Source organism: Fistularia commersonii, chromosome 14, assembly GCF_037954325.1.
Source record: "Fistularia commersonii isolate RoL2024-O1a breed Wild chromosome 14, RoL_Fcom_v1.0, whole genome shotgun sequence".
NCBI classification, from domain to species: domain Eukaryota; kingdom Metazoa; phylum Chordata; class Actinopteri; order Syngnathiformes; family Fistulariidae; genus Fistularia; species Fistularia commersonii.
In genome coordinates this window covers 2,555,929-2,580,046 of record NC_141297.1, presented here as the reverse complement: position 1 = coordinate 2,580,046, position 24,118 = coordinate 2,555,929, and the positions used below count along the sequence as shown (strand labels likewise).

At 47.9% G+C, this 24,118-nt stretch overlaps 1 protein-coding gene across 2 annotated transcripts in view; it reads right to left on the bottom strand.

Annotated features, from left to right (window-relative positions):
* Positions 1-23,358, bottom strand: part of scube3 (signal peptide, CUB domain, EGF-like 3) — a 106,141-nt gene extending 82,783 nt beyond the window's left edge. For both annotated transcript variants that reach the window (XM_086159613.1, XM_086159615.1), the window contains exons 1-2: positions 22,976-23,358; positions 1,974-2,096 (exon numbers count right to left, since the gene is read on the bottom strand). In XM_086159613.1, the coding sequence (XP_086015739.1) occupies positions 1,974-2,096; positions 22,976-23,075 (223 nt within the window). In that variant the 5' untranslated portion in view covers positions 23,076-23,358. The remainder of the gene's footprint in view (positions 1-1,973; positions 2,097-22,975) is intronic.
* Between the last annotated feature and the right edge of the window lie 760 nt (positions 23,359-24,118).

Below are 24,118 nucleotides of genomic sequence, written 5' to 3'. Positions count from 1 at the left end.
CACCCCTGCGACAAATTCTTCTTTTCCTTTAGGCTTTTCCCTTCAAGGGTCTCCAAAGCGAGTCAACCTTTTCCGTCTAACCCTATTCTCTGTATCCTCCTCTCTCACATCAACTAACTTCATATCCTCTCTCACTACGTCCATCAATTTTTTCTCTGGTCTTCCTCTAGACCTCCTGCCTGGCAGCTCCACCTTCAGCAACCTCTACCCGGATCCTTACCATGGTTTGGACCTGAACTCTCCTCTATTTATGTCCAAGCCATCTCAGTCATCACTTTGTCTCAGTCATACATGTCCTGCACCCCTGTGTCAAATTCCTCTTTTCTTGTAGGCTTTTCCCTTCAGGGGTTTCCACAGCGAATCTGCCTTCTCCATCTGACCCTATTCTCTGTATCCTCCTCTCTCACACCAACTAACTTCAAATCCTCTCTCACTACGTCCATAAATCTTCTCTTTGGTCTTCCTCTAGACCTCAGATTCCAGCATCGGGTAGTACATGACCCAACCAACTTCTCTCCAAAACATCTAACTGATGGACTCATTCCTGAGCCTCTCCATCCTGGTCACTCCCGAAGTGAACCTCACCATCTTCATCTCTGCGACCTCCAGCTCTGCCTCCTGTCTTTTGGTCATTGTCAATGTTTCTCTTCCATACAGCATGGCTGGTCTCACCACTGTCTTGTCCACCTTCCCTTTCATTCTGGCTGATAGTCTTCTATCTCTTCGTACCGCTGACACTTTTCTCCACCCATTCCAACTTGCTTGAACCAGTTTCTTTACCTCTTTTCCACATTCTGGACTGTTGACCCTAAGTACTTGAAATCCTCCAACTTCTTGATCTCCACTCCCTGTAGCCTCACTATTCCAAGTCCACCCGGGTTCAGAGCATACCTTCACCTCTCTAGATTTCCCTCAACTCGTTTCCACTACAGATCACAATGTCATCCGCAAACAGGCTAATCAGTGGCAACAACGTATGGTAAAAGTGTTGGGTGAGACCTTCAATGGACGGACATATCCAGTATGTGGGTATAAATGAGCCGTATCTTCGGACTTTCTTTTGCGGCTGCAGGTTACAGTAAACCCGGCCTTTTTGACTGAATCACCTACGCTTGGATCGGACTTCTACCGGCGGCCTCTGACAGCGAATACGAGAAAAAAGGTGCGATACAAATGCTTTCACAGCTCGCCCTGGCGTGGGTCTGCTATCTGAAAACTAGCGAGGACGCGGCGGGACACCTCTTCCCCTCACGTTGCTGAAAACCCCTGTTATCTTTCATATTCGCGAATGTTGCCTTTGAATTTCCATTCACAAACGCGTCAGCCTCGAGGAGCGCCGTCCGCTAACCTTCTGCTTATTGAACCCCGCGCATATTTGGCGATTGATTCAGCGGGCGAGACTTTTACGGAGGCCGACGGGCAGCGCGCCACGAACAACACTCGGTCAAATATATGAAAGAATAATAACAGTAAGGGAAAGAAATGACATTTTGAAGTATGGTTCTGTAATAGCGCTAATAAAATTTGTGGGATACGCTGATCCGGAGGCTTTGGGCAAAAACTTGTGTCTGACAGTCTGCAAAGTCTCTTCTGTGGAAATAACCCCGGCTTGGCAGCGCCTCCGACTGCCATTTCAACCGCTATCTTAATTCTCTCCAACATGTGTAGGAAATTTACTGCTTCATTTCATCTCGTCACAAAGGAGCACTCCGCACCTGGCGTTCCCCCTCAACTCCTTTGGCCCGCCTCTTCCCCTCCCGCCCCCGCTCTCCTGGCAAGTCTCGTAGCTAATGACTTGCGCCGCGCGACGCAGAGGCTCTCATCTAATCTACCGTCGGTCCCCGCGCTCCTGCGCGGAGGGGCGACGCGAATCGATGTATGTCTTGACTCGAACGAACCGCGAGGATCGTCCCACGCGCCGCCGCCGCGAGGAACAATTCCCCGACCACAGGTGAAAACAATGAAACGTTTACCTTCGCAGTGTTTGCCGTCCCCTTTATAGCCTGACTTGCAGATACACTTGTATGACTTCAGGGTGTTCTGGCAGATGGCGTCGATGCTGCAGTTGTCAAGCGCCTCCGCGCACTCATCCACATCTAGAAAAGAAAAACAAGAGAGAGAATCCGATGAAACCATTAAATATGACCTGGATGACTGAGTCCTTTTACAGTCGATGTCTAAAATTTTGTCGTGGCTACTGCGCTTCAGTTGCGCTAGGGAGTTTCCCGTATGTACCTATGTTTTGTACCTATACGGTATATTTTGGGGTCATGCCTTCGTCCAAGTTGAGATGGCTCATTGCGCTAATGATTGTTATTACGTTAAATTCGGCAGACTTACAGTGGAGATGCCGGGAATTGAACCTCATACATGCGCTAACCACTGAGCTACATACGACATTGTGTGCATCGTTTGGGGAACAGAGGTAGGAATTCTGGGGATTCACCCGGGTCGGAATCTGGAAAGGCAATTGTACGACTAATGCGTGGACTGTGTAAAGAAAAGAAACCAGTTAGATCTCTTGGGCTGAGTCTGAGGTGGCCTGGTTTCCCCCACCCGTGGAGATCCAGAACCCAAAACCGGGACTACCACCCAGGCCTCGGCCCAAGAGACGTAGCATGATTCTTTTGTTGGACACAATCCATTTATTAGGTGTAAAAGTGCCGTTTCAAGACTCCAAACCAGCTGAATCCTGGGAATTCGGACCTTTGTCCCCAAAAGACGCATGCAAGAACACAACAACCCTCTTCAACCTAGTTTCTGCGAGGAAAAAAAAGCACCCATTTACATAACGAACCATCTCAAGTTGGCCAAGCCCCAGCAGGTATTTACCGGATACTCCCCACGGTCTAGTAGAACTGAGGAAGCCTCTCAGATGAGGGGAGAAAGTTCTTCAAGAGAAAACATCGAATCCAGTTGCCCAAACAAGATTGGACAACGGCGACCCAGGTTGACCTCTGAGAAACCTCACACACATCGTGGGGAACTGACGTTCTGCACACTTGTTTTTTGACCCCCTTGCGCGTCTGTAGACACCAAAGAATAAGCGTTGTTGCTGACCTCAATATATCACATTATAAAACAGTGTTTTTTTAAATCTCACTGAGCATACCCTGGGTGAAAACAATTGCTTAATCAGGACGAGGGGGGGTCATTGAGTACAGGCGTTGCAAATCTTTTGGAGTGACAACTCAATGCACACTTTCACACGAACCCATTCGCACAGAGGCGTCTATCGCCAGCTGCCATCTTTTAGTAACACGTTCACACCCTGACGGCAAAGGCAGCGGGCGCAAATTAGATATTCATTATATTGCTCAAGGATACCTTGACTCGGATCTTTTTTTTGACAGAGGAAGAGGAGGAGGAGTTGAACCTAGTAGATGGTCACGCTGATTACCGAACAGCCATTTCTTCATCCGAGACGCGCAGCTTAACATGAATCGCAGAACATCGGTTTTTATTTCGGGAACGAAAGAATTAATGAGTTATCGGACGATCTCGAACGTAGCCGCGGCCGACAGAGAACGGTTGGGCGTCGCAAGCGTGGGAAGTTCGGGAAATTTTGGCGCGAGGCGTTCGGTTCGATTGCAAGATAACGATGCAAAACAAAAAAATAAAAGGGTGGAAAAAAAACATGAAGCGCTATTTGCGACCGTGGAAAACAGATGAAAGAGAAGAACTTGGAGCCCCCGGGGTTCGGGGCTCGTTTCCGCTCGACGTTAAATCCCCACATGGACACTTCTGTCCTTTTTTTGGGTGGGGGGAGTTGCAGATGCTCGGCCAAACCTTGCAACAAGAGCAGCACCAAAAATGTCAAAGGTCACGAACATTGGAAAAACTGTTAAAATCATAAAGTATTGAAAAAATTGTTGACAAAGTGAAAAATATTGGGAAACGTGAATAGTTAGTAAAATGTCACAGTACATGTATTCATGAAAATTTTGACCAAAAACGTCAAAGGTCATCAAATTGGAAAAAAAATTGAAAACCACAAAGTATGACGAAAATTGTAGACAAAATGAAAAATATTGGGAAAATTTTAAAAAATTGGCAGAATTTGAAAAATATATGGAGTCATTAAGATTTTGACCAAAAATGTCAAAGGTCACTAACACTGGAAAAAATGTGAAAATCATAAAGTGTTGAAAAAATTGTTGACAAACTGAAAAATATTTGCAAAACTGAAACGTTAGTAAAATGTCACAGTAGATGTATTCATGAAAATTTTGACCAAAATTGTCTATGGTCACTAATATTGGAAAAACTGTTAAAATCATAAAGTATTGAAAAAATTGTTGACAAAGTGAAAAATATTGGGAAAAGTGAATAGTTAGTAAAATGTCACAGTACATGTATTCATGAAAATTTTGACCAAAAACGTCAAAGGTCATCAAATTGGAAAAAAAATTGAAAACCACAAAGTATGACGAAAATTGTAGACAAAATGAAAAATATTGGGAAAATTTGAAAAAATTGGCAGAATTTGAAAAATATATGTAGTCATTAAGATTTTGACCAAAAATGTCAAAGGTCACTAACACTGGAAAAAATGTGAAAATCATAAAGTGTTGAAAAAATTGTTGACAAACTGAAAAATATTTGCAAAACTGAAACGTTAGTAAAATGTCACAGTAGATGTATTCATGAAAATTTTGACGAAAATTGTCTATGGTCACTAATATTGGAAAAACTGTTAAAATCACAAAGTATTGAAAAAATTGTTGACAAAGTGAAAAATATTGGGAAAAGTGAATAGTTAGTAAAATGTCACAGTACATGTATTCATGAAAATTTTGACCAAAAATGTCAAAGGTTATCAAATTGGAAAAAAAATTGAAAACCACAAAGTATGACGAAAATTGTAGACAAAATGAAAAATATTGGGAAAATTTTAAAAAAATTGGCAGAATTTGAAAAATATATGTAGTCATTAAGATTTTGACCAAAAATGTCAAAGGTCACTAACACTGGAAAAAATGTGAAAATCATAAAGTATTGAAAAAATTGTTGACAAACTGAAAAATATTTGCAAAACTGAAACGTTAGTAAAATGTCACAGTAGATGTATTCATGAAAATTTTGACCAAAAATGTCTATGGTCACTAATATTGGAAAAAATGTGAAAATGATCAAGTATTGAAAAAATTGTTGACAAAGTGAAAAATATTGGGAAAAGTGAAAAGTTAGTAAAATGTCACACTACATTTATTAATGAAAATTTTGACCATGAATGTCTAAGGTCAAAAATATTGGAAAAAAATGTGAAAACCATAAAATTTGGACAAAAATATTGAAAATGTAAAAACTATTGGAAAAAATAAAAAATTGGTAAAATGTAATAATATGTGTGAATTCATGAAAATTTTGATAAAAAATGTCACAGGTCATCAAATTGGAAAAAAAATAGAAAACTATAAAGTATGACGAAAATTGTAGACAAAGTGAAAAATATTGGGAAAAGTTTAAAGATTGGCAAAAAAATTGACCAAAAATGTCAAAGGCTACTAACGTTCTAAAAAATGTGAAAATTATAAAGTGTTGAAAATACTTTATGTTTTTACTTTTTAATATTTTTTTCCAAACTTTACGGTTTTCACATTTTTTCCAATATTGGTGACCTTTGACATTTTTGGTCAAAATTTTCATGACTACATGTACTGTGACATTTAACTAACTTTTCACTTTTCCCAATATTTTTCACTTAAACAACAATTTTTTCAATACTTTATAATTTAAATCCCCACATGGACACTTCTGTCCTTTTTTTTGGGGGGGGGGGGTTGCGGATGGTCGGCCAAACCTAGCAACAAGAGCAGCACCGAAAGAAGTTGTGGAGTTGCGCGGTATGCTCAAGCGAAACCAGTAAAAAAAAAAAAAAAAAACGGAAAAGAAGAAAACAACATGGCGTCGGTAAATCCGAGGAGAAGATTTCTGGGTCGAAATGGAACTCGGGAGTGACCTCCGAACTCGGCGCCGTCATATTACACGTTTTGAATGAACGTTATCCTTCCACGGCGAGACCTTGAGGGCGACTGACGCCCTTAAAACTAATGTTAACATCTTCGGTTTATTGCATTAACATGTGGCCTCGCTGACAATTAGCGCCGCGAGGAACAGATGGGGTTGCGTTTCATTTTTGAAGGTAGCAGCCCCGAGCGTCACGGAGATGTCAGGAGATTGACAAAGTCGTTCCGTTTAATATCGCGGGCGCCATAAATACCTACGGCGGTAATCCATCTGTTCGTTTTCAATCTGGCTCGGAGTGAAGGTTGATGGAGCGATATCACCGACCCGACGATAATATTGAGATGAAGTATCGATGAGTACGTTTCGGAGGCGGATCCGGCCGGTCGAAGGCTACAGTTTAAACCCCCAAAAAAACTGACGTAACTCTGAGCCCCGAATTACCGATATGAGCCCAGATAAGACAGTCCTGTACGCAAACCCGGGTTTTAACCGTAGCGGTCTGCATTATAAAGGGGAGCATGTGAAAAGATAAGCACGGGCAATGGATTTATCCGGATGCACGATCGGGACGGCTCCTGGCGGAGCCCCCTAATCCTGCCAAATCCCAGTTAACTAGCCCAGGTGTTTAGGATTACCCCCCCCGGCGCACGGGGAAAGGGCGGCTTAATAAGGTTTACATAGCTTCCAATATCCAGCCTTATCACAAACCCCTCTGCAGGAGCCAGCTGATCCCACCGGGGGGACGGGGATTGACCCGCAACGTAAACTCTCCAGCGCAGCATATTGCCGCCGTCTACCTTTTTTCCCGTCGGGCGGATGCGACGGCGGCGGCGGCGGAATGCTAAAGCTGCGAGGGGGAAACACCGCAAATGCTAATGAGGCGTTAGCTCCCCCCCGAGGTTACAAGGACGGCGCCGCGGTAGTTCAGCGCGCGGAGCCATCGTGCTGCCGTGAGACTAAACTTTGGTTTGCTATTGAGGTTTATTTAGCCCATCAATTAAACTTTTAAATATTTTTTTTTTCTTTTGGGGTGTTTAACTGATTGCATACCGGCCGCGTTGCCAAAAATCCTCCATAAACGCCCAGCGCCTCTTCCAGCGGCTTAACAGGAGACGTACGACCTGCCTGAGAAACATTTTTTTTTGTGCAACACTGAAATCAGGAAGTGCCTGAAGCGGCCAAGTTTCCAAAAAGGCCCCATTTTGTAACGCAGGAACGCTATTGATTTATATTATTGTTAAAACAATAACAATGCTCTTTGGTTAACCGTCTTCCAGGGAACACAGCTGCCACAAAGGAGGTGTGCTTTTTCACTCAAAGAGGCCATTAAGCGCGTGAAATCCTCTCTTATCGTCAGCTCCCCGCCAAGTCTCGTCAGATTTGTGATGGAGGAGTTCTCGGTCAGGGCGTTGCTTTTCCAATCACACCCAAATAAAACAACCTCTGCTGGCGCGCACATTCATACAACTGCTTTCTCTCTCTCGGTCTCTCGCAAGACTGACCGTTCTGTGGTGTGACTTTTCAATTTTTTTTCCATGTCAATTTATGGTTTCGCAGCAACGTTGAAAATATCAGGCGAAAAAAATCTGGAGAAGAAAAGCGCGATCGTAAAGTTTGTTGCTAATTAGCCATATACCAGGACTGTATCTTTGGTATCTTGCGACCTCTGACACGGGATTTGTTCAAAATGTTTTTATCCACAAAACCGTCCGGTGTGATCCCCAGTCCACGCTCTCCTGCCTCTCCGGCAGACAAAATAAAACAAAAGCTCGGAGGTGACCTTTGCCTCGAGTCAAGAATGTACTTATCTTTCATCTTTATGCTCAACTGCGGTTATAATTCACGTCGGCTTAAAAGTTGAGTCTCTGACATTTAAGGGAATAAACTGAAATGTTTATGTGCTGAATCATCCCGCTGACATTTTCAATACGGATATGTCGCGTTGATTCTTTATTTTCGGTACATCTAAACTAAACAGCCTGTGCATGTGGTGATCTAAATCTTCCCGAAAGGCTTTTAGCTTCTGCTAACTGGAGGAAAACGACTACAAGCTAAAGCTCACCGAACGACTCGACGCTCATTTAGCTACTAGCTAAAAGCTAAGATAAGTGCGCGCTACTACAATTTTTCCCAGCTCCCTGGATGTTACGATAGTGGACACTCTGCAGGCCTCAAGCATACAGACCCACGGACACAACATTCCTGCAGCTGCTTTTGGACAGAAGAGTTCCAAGAACTGTCCACGTCAAATTCGGTTCGAGGAGAAACTTTTATTTTCGCGTTCCCGCAGGTAGTGAGGGACTCCGGTAGGGGTCGGTGTGATGCTAGCATCAGCAGCTGTGCGCACTCCCCCCCCAAAAAAAAACAGCAAAGAAGACGACACGGACAACGTGGAGGGGGAAGTTGCCACAGCGTTCTTGGAACAACAACCGCGGACAATCAGATGGCTTGAAGTGTTTTTATCTTCCCCCCCTGCACCGCTTCTCTGAGTGAAGCTAACTAGCTAATTTTGGCCAAAATCTTGACGTTCCTCTGCGAGCCTTGGGAACCAATCAGTGGCCCGGAAGGCCAGATGATGCTCGGACCTCTCCAAGAGAAAAATGTCAAGAAGTATCGGGCAAAAGCCGTGGCTTACAAACTTCTCCAAGTACCTCCATCAGATGCGACGGTAAGACGGGAGCTACGATGGTCGTCGGAAGTGAGTTCCGTGATCCCTGGTTCCTCGGCTTACCGAATACACTAAGAAACGGCCTGGTTCCTGAAAACTTTCTCATAACTGCACAAAGTTCCTGCGGTGCTAAAGGGGCTTATCATCATCGTCATCATTGGGGAGGATTTGTGTTTATCTGCGGAATCCACGCTAGGACGTGTTGAAGTTTGTGGTTTCTTCTCCGGGGTTGGATATTCCTTTAATTTACCCGCTTCCCGGAGCGTGTGATGTCTGGTAAACAACTAACACATCCACACACACTCTTTTTTTTTTTTTTTTCTTGCATCGGTGAACCAAACTAGAGACTACAAGTCTGAACTTTTGCAGTCCGCACGCATCAAAGATGGCTGCTCGAGCGCGCGCGCCCGACGACGACGATCGGCCGCAGCCCGTCAATAAACACGTCACGATCGATACGTCCTCCGACTCGGCCCCGAGAGAAAAAGCCGCCCGTCTCGGCGGAGCCGCCCCGCCGATTGACTCACGCCCGAGATGAAAAAGATTGTGTTTTTTTTTTTTTCTTTGTCCGAGTTTCTTTCATTCTTTCGCGCTGAGGAATCGCATTTGCTGGGAAGACACCGGGCCAACGGGGGGAACGGAGCCAACGCTCCGGGACAAGGATGGATAAACAAAGTCAAAACAAAAATACCAAAAAAGAAAAAAGGGATGTCGGGCAAAGCCCACATGTTTAAACAGTTTCCGCCAGGGAATGTATCATTTTGGATATAGCTATAACTCTCCTCCGGTTGCTGCACTTTTGCATTTTTAAAGCCTCAAATAGCTCGAATCTGTGTTTAAACCCACTGACATTCTCGGAATTTCGAATACCATCTTTTTTTTGGACGAAGCTGCGCAATAACGAAGCGCGATTTCTCTTCTCGCCCCCCCCCCCCGAAAACCGACTCACTTCATGGTCCATTGTATGCTCAATAAAACGTTAAACTTTGCCATGTGTTAAAACTCCCGAATCCCCGGATGCGTTATTGCATTGCTCTCGACTCGGCGCGCAAAAAAAAAAAAAAAAAAAAAAAAATCGGGTTTTTCTCATCCTCGCAGGGCGGCGGCGGCGAGGAATCGCGCGTCTTATTGTAATTCCACAAATGAAAAAAAAAAAAAAGATTCTTCTTCAAAGCGCCGGATAAAAGATCCTTTACAAGCGATTATTAGGGAGAGCTTCTCCCAAGAAGCCATTAGACTGTTTGGGCTTTTGCTTTTATTACAAAGTCGGCCCACATGAAAGCCGGGGCTGCCGGCCGAGGGCCGCCGGCCGCTGAGGTGAGACCTTGTCAGAGGCGCTTTTCCTCCGCTGATTTATGAGACGGCCCCGGGATAAGCGGCGTATTTAACTGGGCCGACAAGAAGGGGGTGTTAGCGGGGAACGAGACGGCGGCGGAGGCAGAGCGCGGGTGTGTGGGAGAAATTGTAGGGCCCGGAGGTGTGTAGTTCAAACACGGGGTGATGTTTACTTTGAGCGTTGAGACCCTCGCTGTTTGCTTTGCCCCGGAGCCGCCCCCTCCCAGCCCATCACCTTTCCTTCATGTGCAGAAATAGACCGACGGGGGAGCCGGGACACCCATAGGTGTACCTTTACTTGCGCCGCCTGCAGCCAAGACCAGAATTAAATAGTAAGTAGTAGTTAAAAATAAGGATGCTCGCAGTGAAAGCGATACAGTATAAAGCTGTGCGGTGCGAATGCACCCGGCGCGGCGCTCGGAGACACAAAACCTTCTTGTCCGCCGATGTTTTTTTCCCCCCTTCTCGCAGCGGCGGAGAAAAGGGTGCCGGGTTCAACCCCATAACAAGGTGTTCTCGGGATCACGGTGTTTGTCATATTGCGTATAATTACAAAGGAACAACTATTGTAATTATGCGTCGCGGTGCCACGCTTACACTATACTTAGGGTTGCGGTGGAGCAGGATGGGGGTTAAGGTCAGGATAATTGCTTTAGGTAGAGAGCGGCGCAGTCTGAATGGCTGCACTGTGCCGAGCACAGAGTAACAAGTCTTATCTAGGCTCCGCGAGGTACATGGTGCAAAAAAAAAAAGGAAGCTTTATAACCACTTTGTGTATTTCTGGATCCAAACCAGCGGGTACACGATGGAGTCGACCGAGCGCGAGCTTTGGGCGTCCAGGTTCACAACTTGTATCTTCTGAGCACAGATTGTTAACTCGTACGAGGACGTCCCGGACGTCATGCAGACACTAAATAGGCGACTGGGAACGCGAGGCAAAGTACCAAGTTGTGGACTAAGAATACGGATTAAGATACTCGCATCAGCTCCTTGGTATCTTCTTCCGGACCAACTCCTTGGCAACAATTGAGTCAAAGTCCGCTAGCCATCCGCACACCTAGAAAGATGGGCCTTCTCGGGGTCCAGCCGAACTCCAAGACAGTGACCGCTGGACCCCGAGAAGCCGAGACGGTTCATTCATTCATACAAATGCTGCAGTTTCTTCCGGCCCACTGGGGGCCAAGAGGCCGATGTAGCCTAGCGACCGGGCCATCTCCGAGCCACAGACGCACCTAAAGGCGACAGGCCGCTTGCCCTCTCCTTGTTTACATCTGCGGTACTACAATGTGTGAAGCCTTCCCTCGGCTCTCCAAAGAAACTCCTGCATGTTTTTGGACTCTGAGGAACCCCATGCAGACACAGGGGGAACATGGAGCTTCAACACATCTCCTTGCCGTAAGGCGCAAGCGCTAACCGCCGCGCTGTTCTGTTTTCACTTTGTCATACAAGTGTACTTTGCCGCCTGGCCAGGAGACCGGCGTGGCGAGAGGAAGGAAGGGCCACTGCCGTGGAACTCGACCGAGCTGTCACTACGTTATCGCAGCACGCTGTGAAAATGTCACGGATTTTTAAGTTGCGCAGGCAAACGGAGAAGCTAACCCGCCCCACCCCAACCTCCAAAAAAAAAAAAAAAATGGTTTTGATGAAATGCAACATTAACACAAAATTTAGCATCTGGCCCCCCCCCGCCTCCTCCGCCTCCCTCCACAGATTCCCTTGAGCTAATGAAGGGACACACTGTTGGCTGTCCAGCGAGCCTCTAAAAAGTTGTGAATAAAAATATCAACTGCTTCCATTGGGGATATTTACACTCATCCTTCACACACTCTAAATGTTTAGGAATCATGACCACTGACTGATCCTGCGCTTTCAAAAACTGTGATCGCAACTTCAAACACACACACACTAACCCGTGTCCACTAACCACGAAGGGAAAATGGACAAGAACATGCCAGCTCAGTTTTAGGAGAGTAATATCACGCCAAAAAAACACTAGCGGAGCCAATTCTTTTACGCCGTTTGCGGCCCAAAAAGCTTCCGACGGACAAAATGTAATCATTTAGATAATATTTAAATGAACGCGTTCATTCGGCTTTATTTCGCGCAAACCAATTTTCCTGGTGAAGGGTGCCGTCCGCCGACACATCTGATAATCTCCTAGAAACTAATTTCAGACTACAGCGGTCCTCGTTACGAATTCGCACGACAACGGATCCCCGGTAAAACCGCGGTATTCCGCATCTCGCTCGGCTCATTCCGAACGAAATAATTAGGAGCGTCGTACTTCTGTGACCCCGCAACTCTGACAGCCGATCGGCGCCCCTGGAGGTTTGCGGGCTGGATCTGCGAGGCTCTGCGAGGTTTACGGAGTATGATTTTTGTGGGATCTGGCTTTTGCAAAATCAATTCTGGCTGTTCGGAGGGGGATCTTGGGATTGGATCTGACTGAGGCCCCCGTTTCAAGTGGAAAACGGTCTCGACTTGTTTGGCCTAACAGTTTCAAAAACCCTTCGCACTAGATGGAATTCACCTTCTGGTGGCAGAGGTGCCGTGCAAGGCGCCAACCGGGCCATCGGGAGCAACTTGAAGCTTCCTTGTCTTTCCCGAGGACTCTTCGGCACGCGGACGGGAGGAGCCGGGAATCGTACCACCGACCGTCTGGCTCTACCGAGCGAGCCAAAACATTATATTTAATCTTCGCACGGTTCCGCTAGCGTTTTGAAAACAATCCCCGCGCGCGGCAGACAGCAGGAAGCACCGGAAACCGTGCCATACATGTCCTGGGCCGGTAGTTGGCACTGTGATTTTGTGATGGACTAAAACACCAGCATACGTAGCAGCTCTTTCTGTCCCAGAGCAATAACATGGGAACTACAGCGAGCGTGAACATCAGCAATGGCAAGCACTCAAGTATTTGTACGGACCAACGAATAGGTGGAGTTATTGTTTGGAGTCCGAAACTACAAGGGCATGTAAATTCCAAGAGAATGTAGACTGGGAGTCAGGCCAGTGGAAGTACTCCGGAGTTCTCCGGAGCGCTCTAGAGACCGCCATTGTTGTTGAGGTCGACCAACCCACGCAGGGCAATTGCCGGCAACCTTAATGCACGTGCCTGTTTTCAAAATGTTGCATATTCCCCGTCTCCATGGAGACAAAAAAACGGGCATTCCCGTGTAGACGGACGCCCGAAACCTCGGTGGGAGGCGCTCGGGTATCGAGCCTGAAAAAACTTCACTCGGTTCTGAAATACTTGCAGCACTCCGGTAGCTGCACCCGAATTTATCTAGCAGATGTAGGACACCTACAGAGGTTTTTTTAATAGAAACGTCGTACTCCCTTGCAGCGGCGGCGGTACCCAACACAGATACCCGATTCACTTCCAGACGCATGGTTTGAGTCTGAGGGATCGGATTGGGATTCTGATTCCGAGAACAGCGCGTTGTCCCCGAGCACCCGCTAACCGCCCCCTGACGCAATCAGTACCTCCACCTCCGAGTCCCCCCGCTCTCTGTGGGGTCAGCGCTTTAAGGTTTCCTGTAGTCTGGCTGGGTTTACAGTAAGGGATCATTTCTGCTCAACGTAAAATAAGCATTCGCATGCAGACGGAGCCTTCTGTTTGTCCTCTGCGTTCATTTGCTGCGTACTTCTGAAGGTCTTCAGGGAGCGTGCCAAGTGCAGCAAACGGAGCACCCGGAGTCATGGGGGCAGTGTTGTGCGGTATGCTCCCGGTGAAAGGAACGCAGTACAAGAAACATGGCGTCAGTGTAACCAGGAGGAAGCGTTCTTCGCCGACAACGTATTTAGCGGCCGCGCAGACAACAATATGCTATTGTTTTGGAAGTGAGCTCTGCACTGCCCTCTTCTGGAGACGCCGCGCGATTGCCATGGCACGCAAAGCTGCATGGGAAGTATCCGGGCAGTGACATCTGACAACATTTGAAACAGATGTCCCTGATTTTGTACATAATGTGAGCATAAATGGACCCGGTGGAGTCCTGGGCTCGCAGGGCGAGGTCAGCAAAATCCGGGAGAGGCTCATTCCTCCCGCTTCGACATGGTTGGCAAAGTGGACTAAGGACTCATACGGGAATTAATAATCAACATGTTTTTCACATCTTCACCGAGGCTCGGGTTGGCAGTGATCAGCCACCTGCCGGCCCTGCTGGGAGGAGGTCACGAAGAACGCCGATGGGCTTTCGGTCGAGTCTTAAATGAGAGAACGGCCGTGATTCATCGGCCCGGTGGCTTTGCGGGGAAGAGAAGTGGCCCGATGATTGGTATGTGCGCGGATATCGGCTTAAGATGACCACGAGGGGCCGGTGAAGTCCAACTGGAGATTTTCTAAATTGGGTGGACGCTCAAGGCCACTACGGATGGGGGGTGGGAGGTCCGATCTTCTAATCTACCCCCCGCGGAGTCCCTTTGTCAGGGCTTCCACTAAGACTCCGGGGAACAGTCGGTCACACTGAACCGGAAGACAAAGGACTCAAGTGTAAGATCTCCGGCAGATTCGAAAAAAGCTGAGCTGACAAGTTCTGCACTCGGTGTCTGTTTTAGGGTTGTTCCGCTTGAGTCGGGCAATGGGGGTGAAGGAAAGCCTCTATTTGTCGGCCTCTCAGGAGACGTTTGAGGATACAGGGATGGTTCAGGACCCTGGAGGGAGTGTAATGGCATCAGCGGCGACTTTAACTCAACTGCGACCTTCTCCAGGGGGAAGCCTCGTATGAGGAACCAGGGAATTTGTGGCTTCAGCTGCTCCTTCGCTGCCCTTCATTTTGGAAGATAAGGGTACACACCAGTAGACTCCAGAGCGCCACTTCCCTGACTCCGCTCTGGAGGAGGGGAGTCGGCTTCTCCGAGGGGACAAAAGCGCCGAAACGGCTCCTCGGCTCGCGAGGCGCCGTGGGTCGCGGGGGTTTCGGGGCGTCCGGAGACGGATTTTCTCGTTTGAAGCCCGGCCTCCGCGCCTCCCCGGGAGGGCTGAGCGCAAATGACCTTGATATGTTTCAGAGGATGTGGTGCGTGCACGCCGCTGTTTGTAGTTTAAGGGGGGACCAAAGTGCTTATCTAGCTGTGTCTCGTTAAATTAATGGTTTAAAGCGATGCCCTTTGATGTGAGTGCGCGCGAGTGCGTGCGCGTGTGTTTAGCGCATTGCTAAATACCACAGGTAGACACGTCTTGTATCGTTAAAGATCGCTCCCTGGAGCTCGACCAAATCCCAAGTGGTCAAGGCAGATGACCGCCCACCCAGCGTCTTTGTATATTGCGAAATCACTTATTTATAATGGATGACTGTTGGGAGCGTTCTCATTCCAGTGCCGCGAGCTCCGGCTCCGGCCCACGCAGTTCTTTTCATCCCGCCGCTTCACCAGCATTTTGCGGTCTGGTACTTCAGAACAAAGACGGGCACGGGCTGCGACGAGCCGGCGAACCCCGGCGAGCTTTAAGTGGACTCACCTTGTGTCATTTCTCACCGCCGTTTCTAAAGCCTTTGTGTATAAGCGGCCCCTCTCTGTGATTTTGATCACAAGCCGAGCATCTGGTGCTGTGCCTTCCCTTTAGCATGTGTGGCCTTAATAGACTATGACTCACAGACCTCCGGACCACCTCCAGAAGGAAAACACTTATTACAGTAATTAAGTGAATCATAGAGAAACTGCGAGTGCGCACAGAGTGACATGACACGGGAAGTGTCAGAGGTCTAATGTATACTAAACTGAATAATTGAGCAGAACTTGTAACCGTTTGCCATTAGCTAGCCGGATTGACAGGGAATTAATTCGTAACATTCACGGGAATTATTCTCGTCGCGGCGCGCCTCTCCTCCCCCGCCCGTAATGACTTCTCGCTCTCTCGCGGCGTATTTTATACGTGGAAAGGGTGGCACTTAGTCCGGCTGCGCACCTTATATTTATACAACCGGAGCTAACGGACATGACACTCTCCCTCTGCACACAGCAATTACATTCATTGGCAGTGGCGTTAGCCAGATACAGTAACAACTATAAAGACGGCAACATAGCAATTACTGCGCAAGTGTGATATTTTTAGGTGTTTCCTGTCCAACCTGGTCATAAAGTGAATGGTTCTCTGTGCGGACGTTGAAGGAAGAGCTCGGGGGCGAAGGAGACGTCCGGCGGGGCCGCAGTTGACGGGGATACGCCGCTAATCCGAATGGTTGAAGGATAAGCGGAATCGCTTAATTCGGGCGGCGCGGCGACTGTTTAATAACCGCGCTCTACGTTCGTCTGTCGGGAGCAACCTGAGGTACGAGATCTACTTTCAAGGCAAACTTTTGGGACTGCGTTCCAGGAAGTAGCCTCTTCCAGGGGGAGCTTTTCATTTTGCAGTGACGAACCACGATAGGGGTGTACGACTAGCATCTGCTACGTACGCCTTCAACACGGCACTCAAGAACAAATCACAGAAGAAGAAGAAGAAGAAGAAGAAGACCACGTGGAGGCTGGAAGCTGCCACAGCTTTCGTGGGATAGCAACCATCAACTATCAGATGAGTTAGCCGTTAGCTAACTTGTTTTGGTCCAAAATGTTGATGTTACTCTCTGAAGAAACCCCTCTGAAGAGCTTGGGACTTCTTTGTCGGTGCATTTCTGGCAAGTGGCAAAAAAAAAAAAAAAAAAAAAAATCAGCCGAGTGGCGACCACTATTTTTCAAAAAAAAGGTGCTCCGTAAGTCCACGAGAAGCATCTGGGAATGGGCCTAGCTTAAGGAGAGCATCTTAGGAGAACCAGGAACAGACCCTTCCTCGGAGTAGGAGCTAAAATGGTTCAAGCAACTGGTTCCTCTGCCGCCGGAAAGGTTCTCGGAAGTAGAAAATACTTCCTACGGTGCTAAAGAGGTCCGTTTCAGAAAGCTCCAATGCGCTCGGGCTTCTTGCTACCTCGGGCCGAGGAGGTTCCTCATTGACCCGTTCGTATTTTGCCTCATCCGACGGATCGAGGTGCGGTTGAAGTGTAAAAAACAAACGCTGAGAGGGTGCTAATCCCGCAAGCGTCACCTTCCATCACAAAGACAAGCACGCCGCTCGGGATTCTGCCCCTTTTCTTTTCATTGTGATCAATATGTACCGTCTACGGGAAGCATACATCTCCGGGTTCGTCGGGGGCGATTCAATTAAACGCCGCGTTTTTTTCCCAGGCCTCTGTCCATTGAGGAAATCTCATCTGCGGAGTCATCCACCTTCCCATCCAGAGCGCGCCGGGCCAGAAACCCCCACCAAATAAATAACTCGTTTTGTTTTGTTTTTTTTTTTCTTGTTTTTTTTTCTCATCTGGATTCCTCGACGCGTCCGGGGTTGGATTTTTCCATTACTAAGCAGAATAAGAGCATTTCCTTTCACTTCCAGCGGCTCTCTAAAGCTGGTGCTCACCATCAGGAATGTAAACACACACAGTCTGTAAACAAGGCTTTCTCTGACCCCCAACCCCCTCCAACAACGCTGACCACTACAGACTAGCCTAATGACAACCCTCTCTGACCCCCCTAGAGAGAGAGAGGCAACCCCATTATTCAGCACAGAGGTCACAGGAGGGAGCGCCGGAAAAAAAAAAAAAAAAAAAAAAAGGGGCGAAGAAGGTCGGCGCGACTTCGGGGAAGACCAAAAAAAAAAAAAAAAAAAAAAAAAAAAACACGGGTGCAGTTCTGTGGAATCGCGGTATCTCTAATCGGGCGGTAATGGAAAAACAAATGCAGGCTGTGTGATACAAGGAGGAGGGAGGGGATTAATGATCTGAGAGCCGCTGCAGCTGGGCTGAGGGACGACACAGAGGTTCCTCAGTAAGCCAATCCTGGGGGATGGTGGTGGTGGTGGTGGTGGTGGGGCTCTGGAGGTGAGTTTAAAACTGGAGGCGGCGACGGGAGGGGAGGAGGCGGGGGGAGCAGAGGTCCGTCAACACCGGCTAGATCCTCCCCCGAAAGCCAACGGGGGGGACGTTGTCAGCGCGGCGCCGCATCTGCACCGGGAACAAAAGCTACTGACGGGGGTGAGAAGGAGGCTGAGACTCCCCTTCTAATTAGAACAACAGTCGGGGGAAAGCGTCGCCGCCGATTCGGGACGCATTCGGATTAAGGTTCGATAAACAAACCAGACGCCGCGGACGGTCGTTTTGTTTTCTTCGGTCCAACGACGTTATTTCCCTTCCCGTTTCCGGAGCCTCGTCCGCTAGCGGTAACCTTTCTGGATTTTTTTGGAGTGGGGAAAATGCGCGGTTAGCCGAGGGGCGAGGGGGCGGTTGGAGTTGTGCGGCGTTCAAGGTTAGCGTTTTTGTTCGCCGGTCACCTGGAATTCACGAGTCTGAGAAAGGCGGACTGATACTGAGCGGAATCATCTCACCGCCTGAAAATATCTAAAATCACCTCTTACCCGCTCATCTTTGGTGCCACTTGAATACTTTCCAAGTGACCTTCCCTTTTGCAAATCACCGTGGGATTCAGGCGCAGACCTTACACTCCGCGCGTTAAATCCAAGAGCTAAATTACACAAGCATGTATATAAATATATACTTGATGATATGATGAGAGTGTATCGAATTAAAAGTCATACTGTGTTCTATCACAAAAAAAAAAAACAACCAAAATGTTCACAGCTCACTTGTCATACTTGGGATAGCAAGATGGATAGCTAAAAAGATAGCCTGATTGCTAGCTAGGCAGACGGATAGTAAAATAGCTGAAGAGAAAGCTAGACAGCTAGCTAGGCAGACAGATAGCTAGAGAGCAAAACAGATAGGTAAATAGATACCTTGCAAGACAGATAGATAGATAGCTTGCTAGATAAATAAACAAAGAGCTAGCGAGAGAAACAGACATATAAACAGACAGCTTGCTAAATAGATAATTAAACAGGTAGCTTGCTAGATAGATGCCTAAACAGATTGCATGCTAGATAGATAGCTAAACAGATAGCATGCTAGATAGATAGCTAGACAGAAGGCTTGCTAGATAGATAGGTAAACAGGTAGCATGCTAGGTAACTTGCAAGATAGATAGATAGATAGATAGATAGATAGATAGAGATAGAGAGATAGAGAGATAGAGAGATAGATAGATAGATAGATAGATAGATAGATAGATAGATAGATAGATAGATATTGTCCAATCCGGAGGAAAATGAACTTGTCATTTGGCCAGGTATGTTCACGCATCATAAGAGGTAGCATTAGCGCTACTAGCATAATATAGGAGTTTTTCAGCTGCTCGACAGAAGGATAGAGGGAATTTTAAACGATTCAACTTGAATTAACTGCCAGTTAATGTTTCCCAGGCTTGTAAACTGAAGTTCAGCGGCAGGGGCCGGATCATTTTTGGAATCAAAAATTGTAAAACCAGCTAAGCGGCTAAGCAGGTCTGAACGCAGGCAGTAGGAGTCGGACGTCCAGCCGCCAATTTCCGAATCGCTGCGACGCCCACACCGCCGGTCGAGCCACCGGCCGCCATCTTGATTTCGACCTCAGAGACATACCGGTAAAAGGATCGCGAGGAGAAAAAAAAAAAAAAAAACAACAAAAAAACAAACTCGCACAACAAAAAGTTGTGACATCTGCAAAGCGCCATCACGAATTCCCCCGTCTGGAATCACTCGTCGCAACCATTCGCGCGGGGTTTGCGTCCTCACGTCGCGCCCGGCGGCGTTCGGGTGATTCATGCCGCGTTGCTCTGGGACAGAATTGCTATCAAGTGTTTTCACCACTCAAGTAATGCCAAGATAATAATCTCCCCGCTCTCTAGGCTGCTCTGTAACAACATGTATGTTGCTATTGGAGCGCCACTTGTCAAGGCGGATGCTTTGTTGGCGTGTGTGTGCTGAGTGGTAAAGTGAAGCCGGATTGATCCCCTCCACCCATTCATCAGCGGGCGACCGGAGGGCTAACCCTCGGGCGCAACCCCGCCTGAGAAGACAGACCGAGACAGGCTTCGGCGTTTATCATCGCGGGAGAGGTACTTTTGTTTTCGGGACGAGGGGCATTTACGGGCCGTGAGCTCATCTGGTTTAATTGGGCAGATTACGGCGGGAGGTAACAATTACGAGAAATAAGAGCGGGCTGACGAGTCGCACCAGTCAAAATACCGGGTTCGTTCATAAGCGCCGATGAAGTCATCGTCTCTTACGTTGCCCCGTCTTAAAATTGGACGGATTGCGACTCCGAAACTTCTCGGGACGATTGAGCCCCCCGAAAAAGAGCGAAGCCTCGTTCGAAAGTCGCCGTTCGGTCCCGAGGAGCCGCCCGGATGACCTCTCGCAGCCGAGCGCAGCTAGCTAAACCGCTAATGCTGTCACTCGATTGCATTGGCAGAAGTGCAGTGGGCCGGAGAGGGAAGCTACATGTAAAATAGGAATATACCGCTCAAAAAAAGAAAATAAATAAAAATCAAGGGAACACTTAAACAACACGATGTAAATCCAAGTCAATCCCACTTGTGTGAAATCAAAGTGTCCACTTAGGAAGCAACATTTGGACTTGTTTTCAGGTCACGTCAACGTTGGATCAGCCCGGAGTGTGTTTTAACACTTTCGTTTTGAGTGTGACTCCAAATCCAGATGAATAAATTTGATTTCCATTGATTATTTTTGTGTGATTTTGCTGTCAGCGCATTCAACTATGTAAAGAACAAAATATTTCATAAGAAAATTTCATTCGTTCAGATCTAGGATGTGTTATTTTAGTGGTTTTTTTTTGAGCAGCGCGGCTGAGAGCGGGGTTTCTGGGGGTGAACGCTAACCCGATCGAGGCAGAAGGCCGCCTCAAACTGTTGCGAGAAATAAAAACAACCCGATTCCACGACTCCTACCCCGAGTGGTCGATCTGCACGGGGGTTTCCGCACGGCCAAAAAGCCGAATAAAATCCAACTTGACTTCTATCCCGAGCGGTCGAAGGCCAAATATAAGCAGGATACCATGTAGCCTTACGGTAGACTAGCCTGTCGGTGAAAACTTACAAGTTAGCTTAGCCTAATGTTGACAATAGAGTTGGTGTTATTGCTACGGATCTTTTATTATATCATTATCTTCAAATTCAAAGCGGTATGACTTGAGGACGGTCGATATGGTACAACAGGTCAACCCCATGCTGCTAGCAAGTCTTTGGACTTTACTCCCCTCCTCATGTTACTCGATCTTAACCTTAGTTTCTAAATCAATCGCTCTCCTTTGCTTCTCGGTAGAAGATCCACCAGTCGCCTTTTTTTTTCCCAACATCTTCAAGGGATCAAAAGTATCGAAAGCACTCGAGACAAATTGGAAGTAACGAATTAAGGTACGCGGTAACAGGATGAGGAGCTGTAAGCCGGCGCCGCCGGTTGCCGAAGCTCAACTTTTCACACACTTAAACTCTCGACTGTCCTCGGCGCTTTAACATCGACGTCGCGACTTCGAGATATTTTCGTCGTCGCTCAAAGCCGTAACTCCGAGTTCGTCTCGAACCGATACGTCGTCCGGCGACGCGCTCTGCATGGAAAGCGCCATCGGGTGAAGAACGACTAATACGGTCCCGGAGGGAGGGGGGGGGAGCGGGGAAGCGGTGCGACGGTTGGGAAGGCTACTTCATTAAGCGCAAAGGAAAAGAAGGGAGGACAAAGCAAACAAAGCCAGGAGAGGGTGAGTGGTGGGTTTGAGGAGGGGGGAGGAGAGGCAGGCGCCGTCTCTAAGGTGAGCGTCGGCGTCACGTGGGCGTCCCGCTGCCAAGGCCGCTCGGTTCCCACAGCGCGTCCTCGCCGGCCCTCGGTCTTCCCTTCCTTTCCCTTCCTTTCCCTTCCTTTCCCTTCCCCGCTCGGGTGTCTTTAGACCCCCGGAGCTCCCGGAGAGCAGAGGTTACACCAACACAACCAAACCGCCGCGGCATGTCAGCCGCGCACCAACCGTTGCCTTGGCGCCGCCGCATTAGCCGAGAGCTCCCGGGACTCCGCTTCCACGGCGGAAAAAAGTGATTTGCCATGACGTCTCCGTCCACACACACACACACTTCGTTGGTGATCTTTTCAGCATTGCGCCACCCCCAAAAAACAAAAAACAAAAAAAAAAAAAAACGGCAACTTGCGATTTCGGATCGTGAGGCGTCCCGAAACAGGTGCACGCCGTTAACGACCCCGCCGGAGTCACGAGAGTCGGCGGAAGTGTGTAATCGATGTTGTGGAAAATAAAGCCAGCAAAGAAGAAGAAGAAGAAGAAGAAGAAGAAGAAGAAGAAGAAGAAGAAGGGAAAAAAAAAGTAGTTCTAATTGCAAAATGTAAATATTGAGTTTTCCCACAAGCCGGGGGCAGGCAGACCACCCAGGATGCAAAACAGTCACCCACCCCCTTTCTCTTTTCGCCTCGCCGACCGCCCGAGAGATGTCTTTTTTTTTTTTGTGTGTGTGTGTGTGTGTGTGTGTGTCCGCGCATGTGCATGTGTGTGTGTGTGAGAAACATCGCCGACCACAATCAGCGCTCGCACACAAGCCCCGCGACGCGTCTTTGCATGCAAATACTTCTGGCGGGCCGAGCGTCCGGGGCCGTTCAGCACTGTGGGAGAATGGAGCCACGAAGGGGAAGAGGGAGGGAGAAGAGAGGTGCCACTCTGGATCCGGGGCTCCCCCCCCTTGTCTGGTCTGAATAATTTCTCACAGGAGGAAAAAAGGGGGGGCGGCGGCGGCGGCGGCGGCGGCGGCGGCGGCGGCGGCGGGGCAGGAGGGCACTGTAGCCGCAGTGTCTGACAGACCAACTCCTGCATGTGTGCGTGTTGCAGCCTGGTGTCAAATACTTGTCCGGCCTGTGACAAATACCTCCTGGTGGCCTCGCCGCCGGTACCTGCAGGGGCGGTTCGTGACACACACACACACACACACATGCATGCATGCACCCACGTTGTCAGGTGACGCCGGAGACCACATTGCAATTTTTTGGATGTTTTTCCCGGCGCGAAAGCGATGGAAAAAGTATCCTCCACCTTCACCTCCATCTTCTCCACCATCATCAACACATCTTTTCCCAGTAAAGGTTGTACTCACCCTGCGCTGCTTTGCTCCCGGACGCGGATTGCTGGACGAGAGCGACCAGGCACAGACCTACAAATCCAAGGCTGGCGCGGATCGCGACGTGCACGTACATGGCAACTTTTTTCTTTTTTTTTTTTTTTTTTTTTTTTTTTTTTTTTTTTTTGTGCGTGGTTGTGTGTGTGTGTGTGTGTGTGTGTGTGTGTGCGTGCGTGTGTGTGTGTGTGTGTGTGTGTGTGTGCGCGGTAGGTAACGGAGGTCGGTCCGCCCTGCGCCTCCCTATGTGCGTGTGGAGCGGTCGCGGTGCACGAAAGCCCGGCGACGCGCAACGCGGGGCGGCTTATCCCTTATCATGTTCCCGCGCCGGGCCGATGTCAATTTAAGAGAGAGAGAGAGAGAGAGAGAGAGAGAGAGGGAGAGGGAGGGAGGGAGGGAGCGCGGTGGGGTTGGAAGGGGGAGGAGAGAAGAAGGAGAAGAAGGAGAAGAAGAAGAAGAAGAAGAAGAAGAAGAGGAGGAGGAGGCGTCTGCAACCTGGACCTTCTTCCGTGCAAGCAGGCAATCCCTCTTTCTTTCTTTCTTTCTTTCTTGCTTTCTTGTTTTTTTTTTTTTTTTTTCGTCCACCCGGAAATGACACGCAGGTGCTGCCCGTGCGTGGGTGTGTCGCTCGGCGGCGTGACACCTGCGTGGAAAGGAAGAAGAAGAAGAAGAAGAAGAAGAAGAAGAAGAAGGAGAAGAAGAAGAAGAAGAAGAAGAAGAAGAAGAAGAAGAAGAAGAAGAAGAAGAAGAAGGAGAAGAAGAAGAAGAAGAAGAAGAAGAAGAAGAAGGAGAAGAAGAAGAAGAAGAAGAAGAAGAAGAAGAAGAAGGAGAAGAAGAAGAAGAAGAAAATAAGAAGAAAAAGAAGAAGAAATAAAGAAGGAGAAGAAGAAGAAGAAGAAGAAGAAAAAGAAAAAGAAGAAAAAAAGAAGAAAAAGAAGAAGAAGAAAAAGAAGAAAAGGAAGAAGAAAAAAAGGAAAAGAAGAAGAAAAAGAAGAAGAAAAAAAAGAAAAAGAAGAAGAAAAAGAAGAAGAAAAAAAGAAAAAGAAGAAGAAAAAAAGAAAAAGAAGAAGAAGAAAAAGAAGAAGAAAAAAAAGAAAAAGAAAAAGAAGAAGAAGAAGAAAA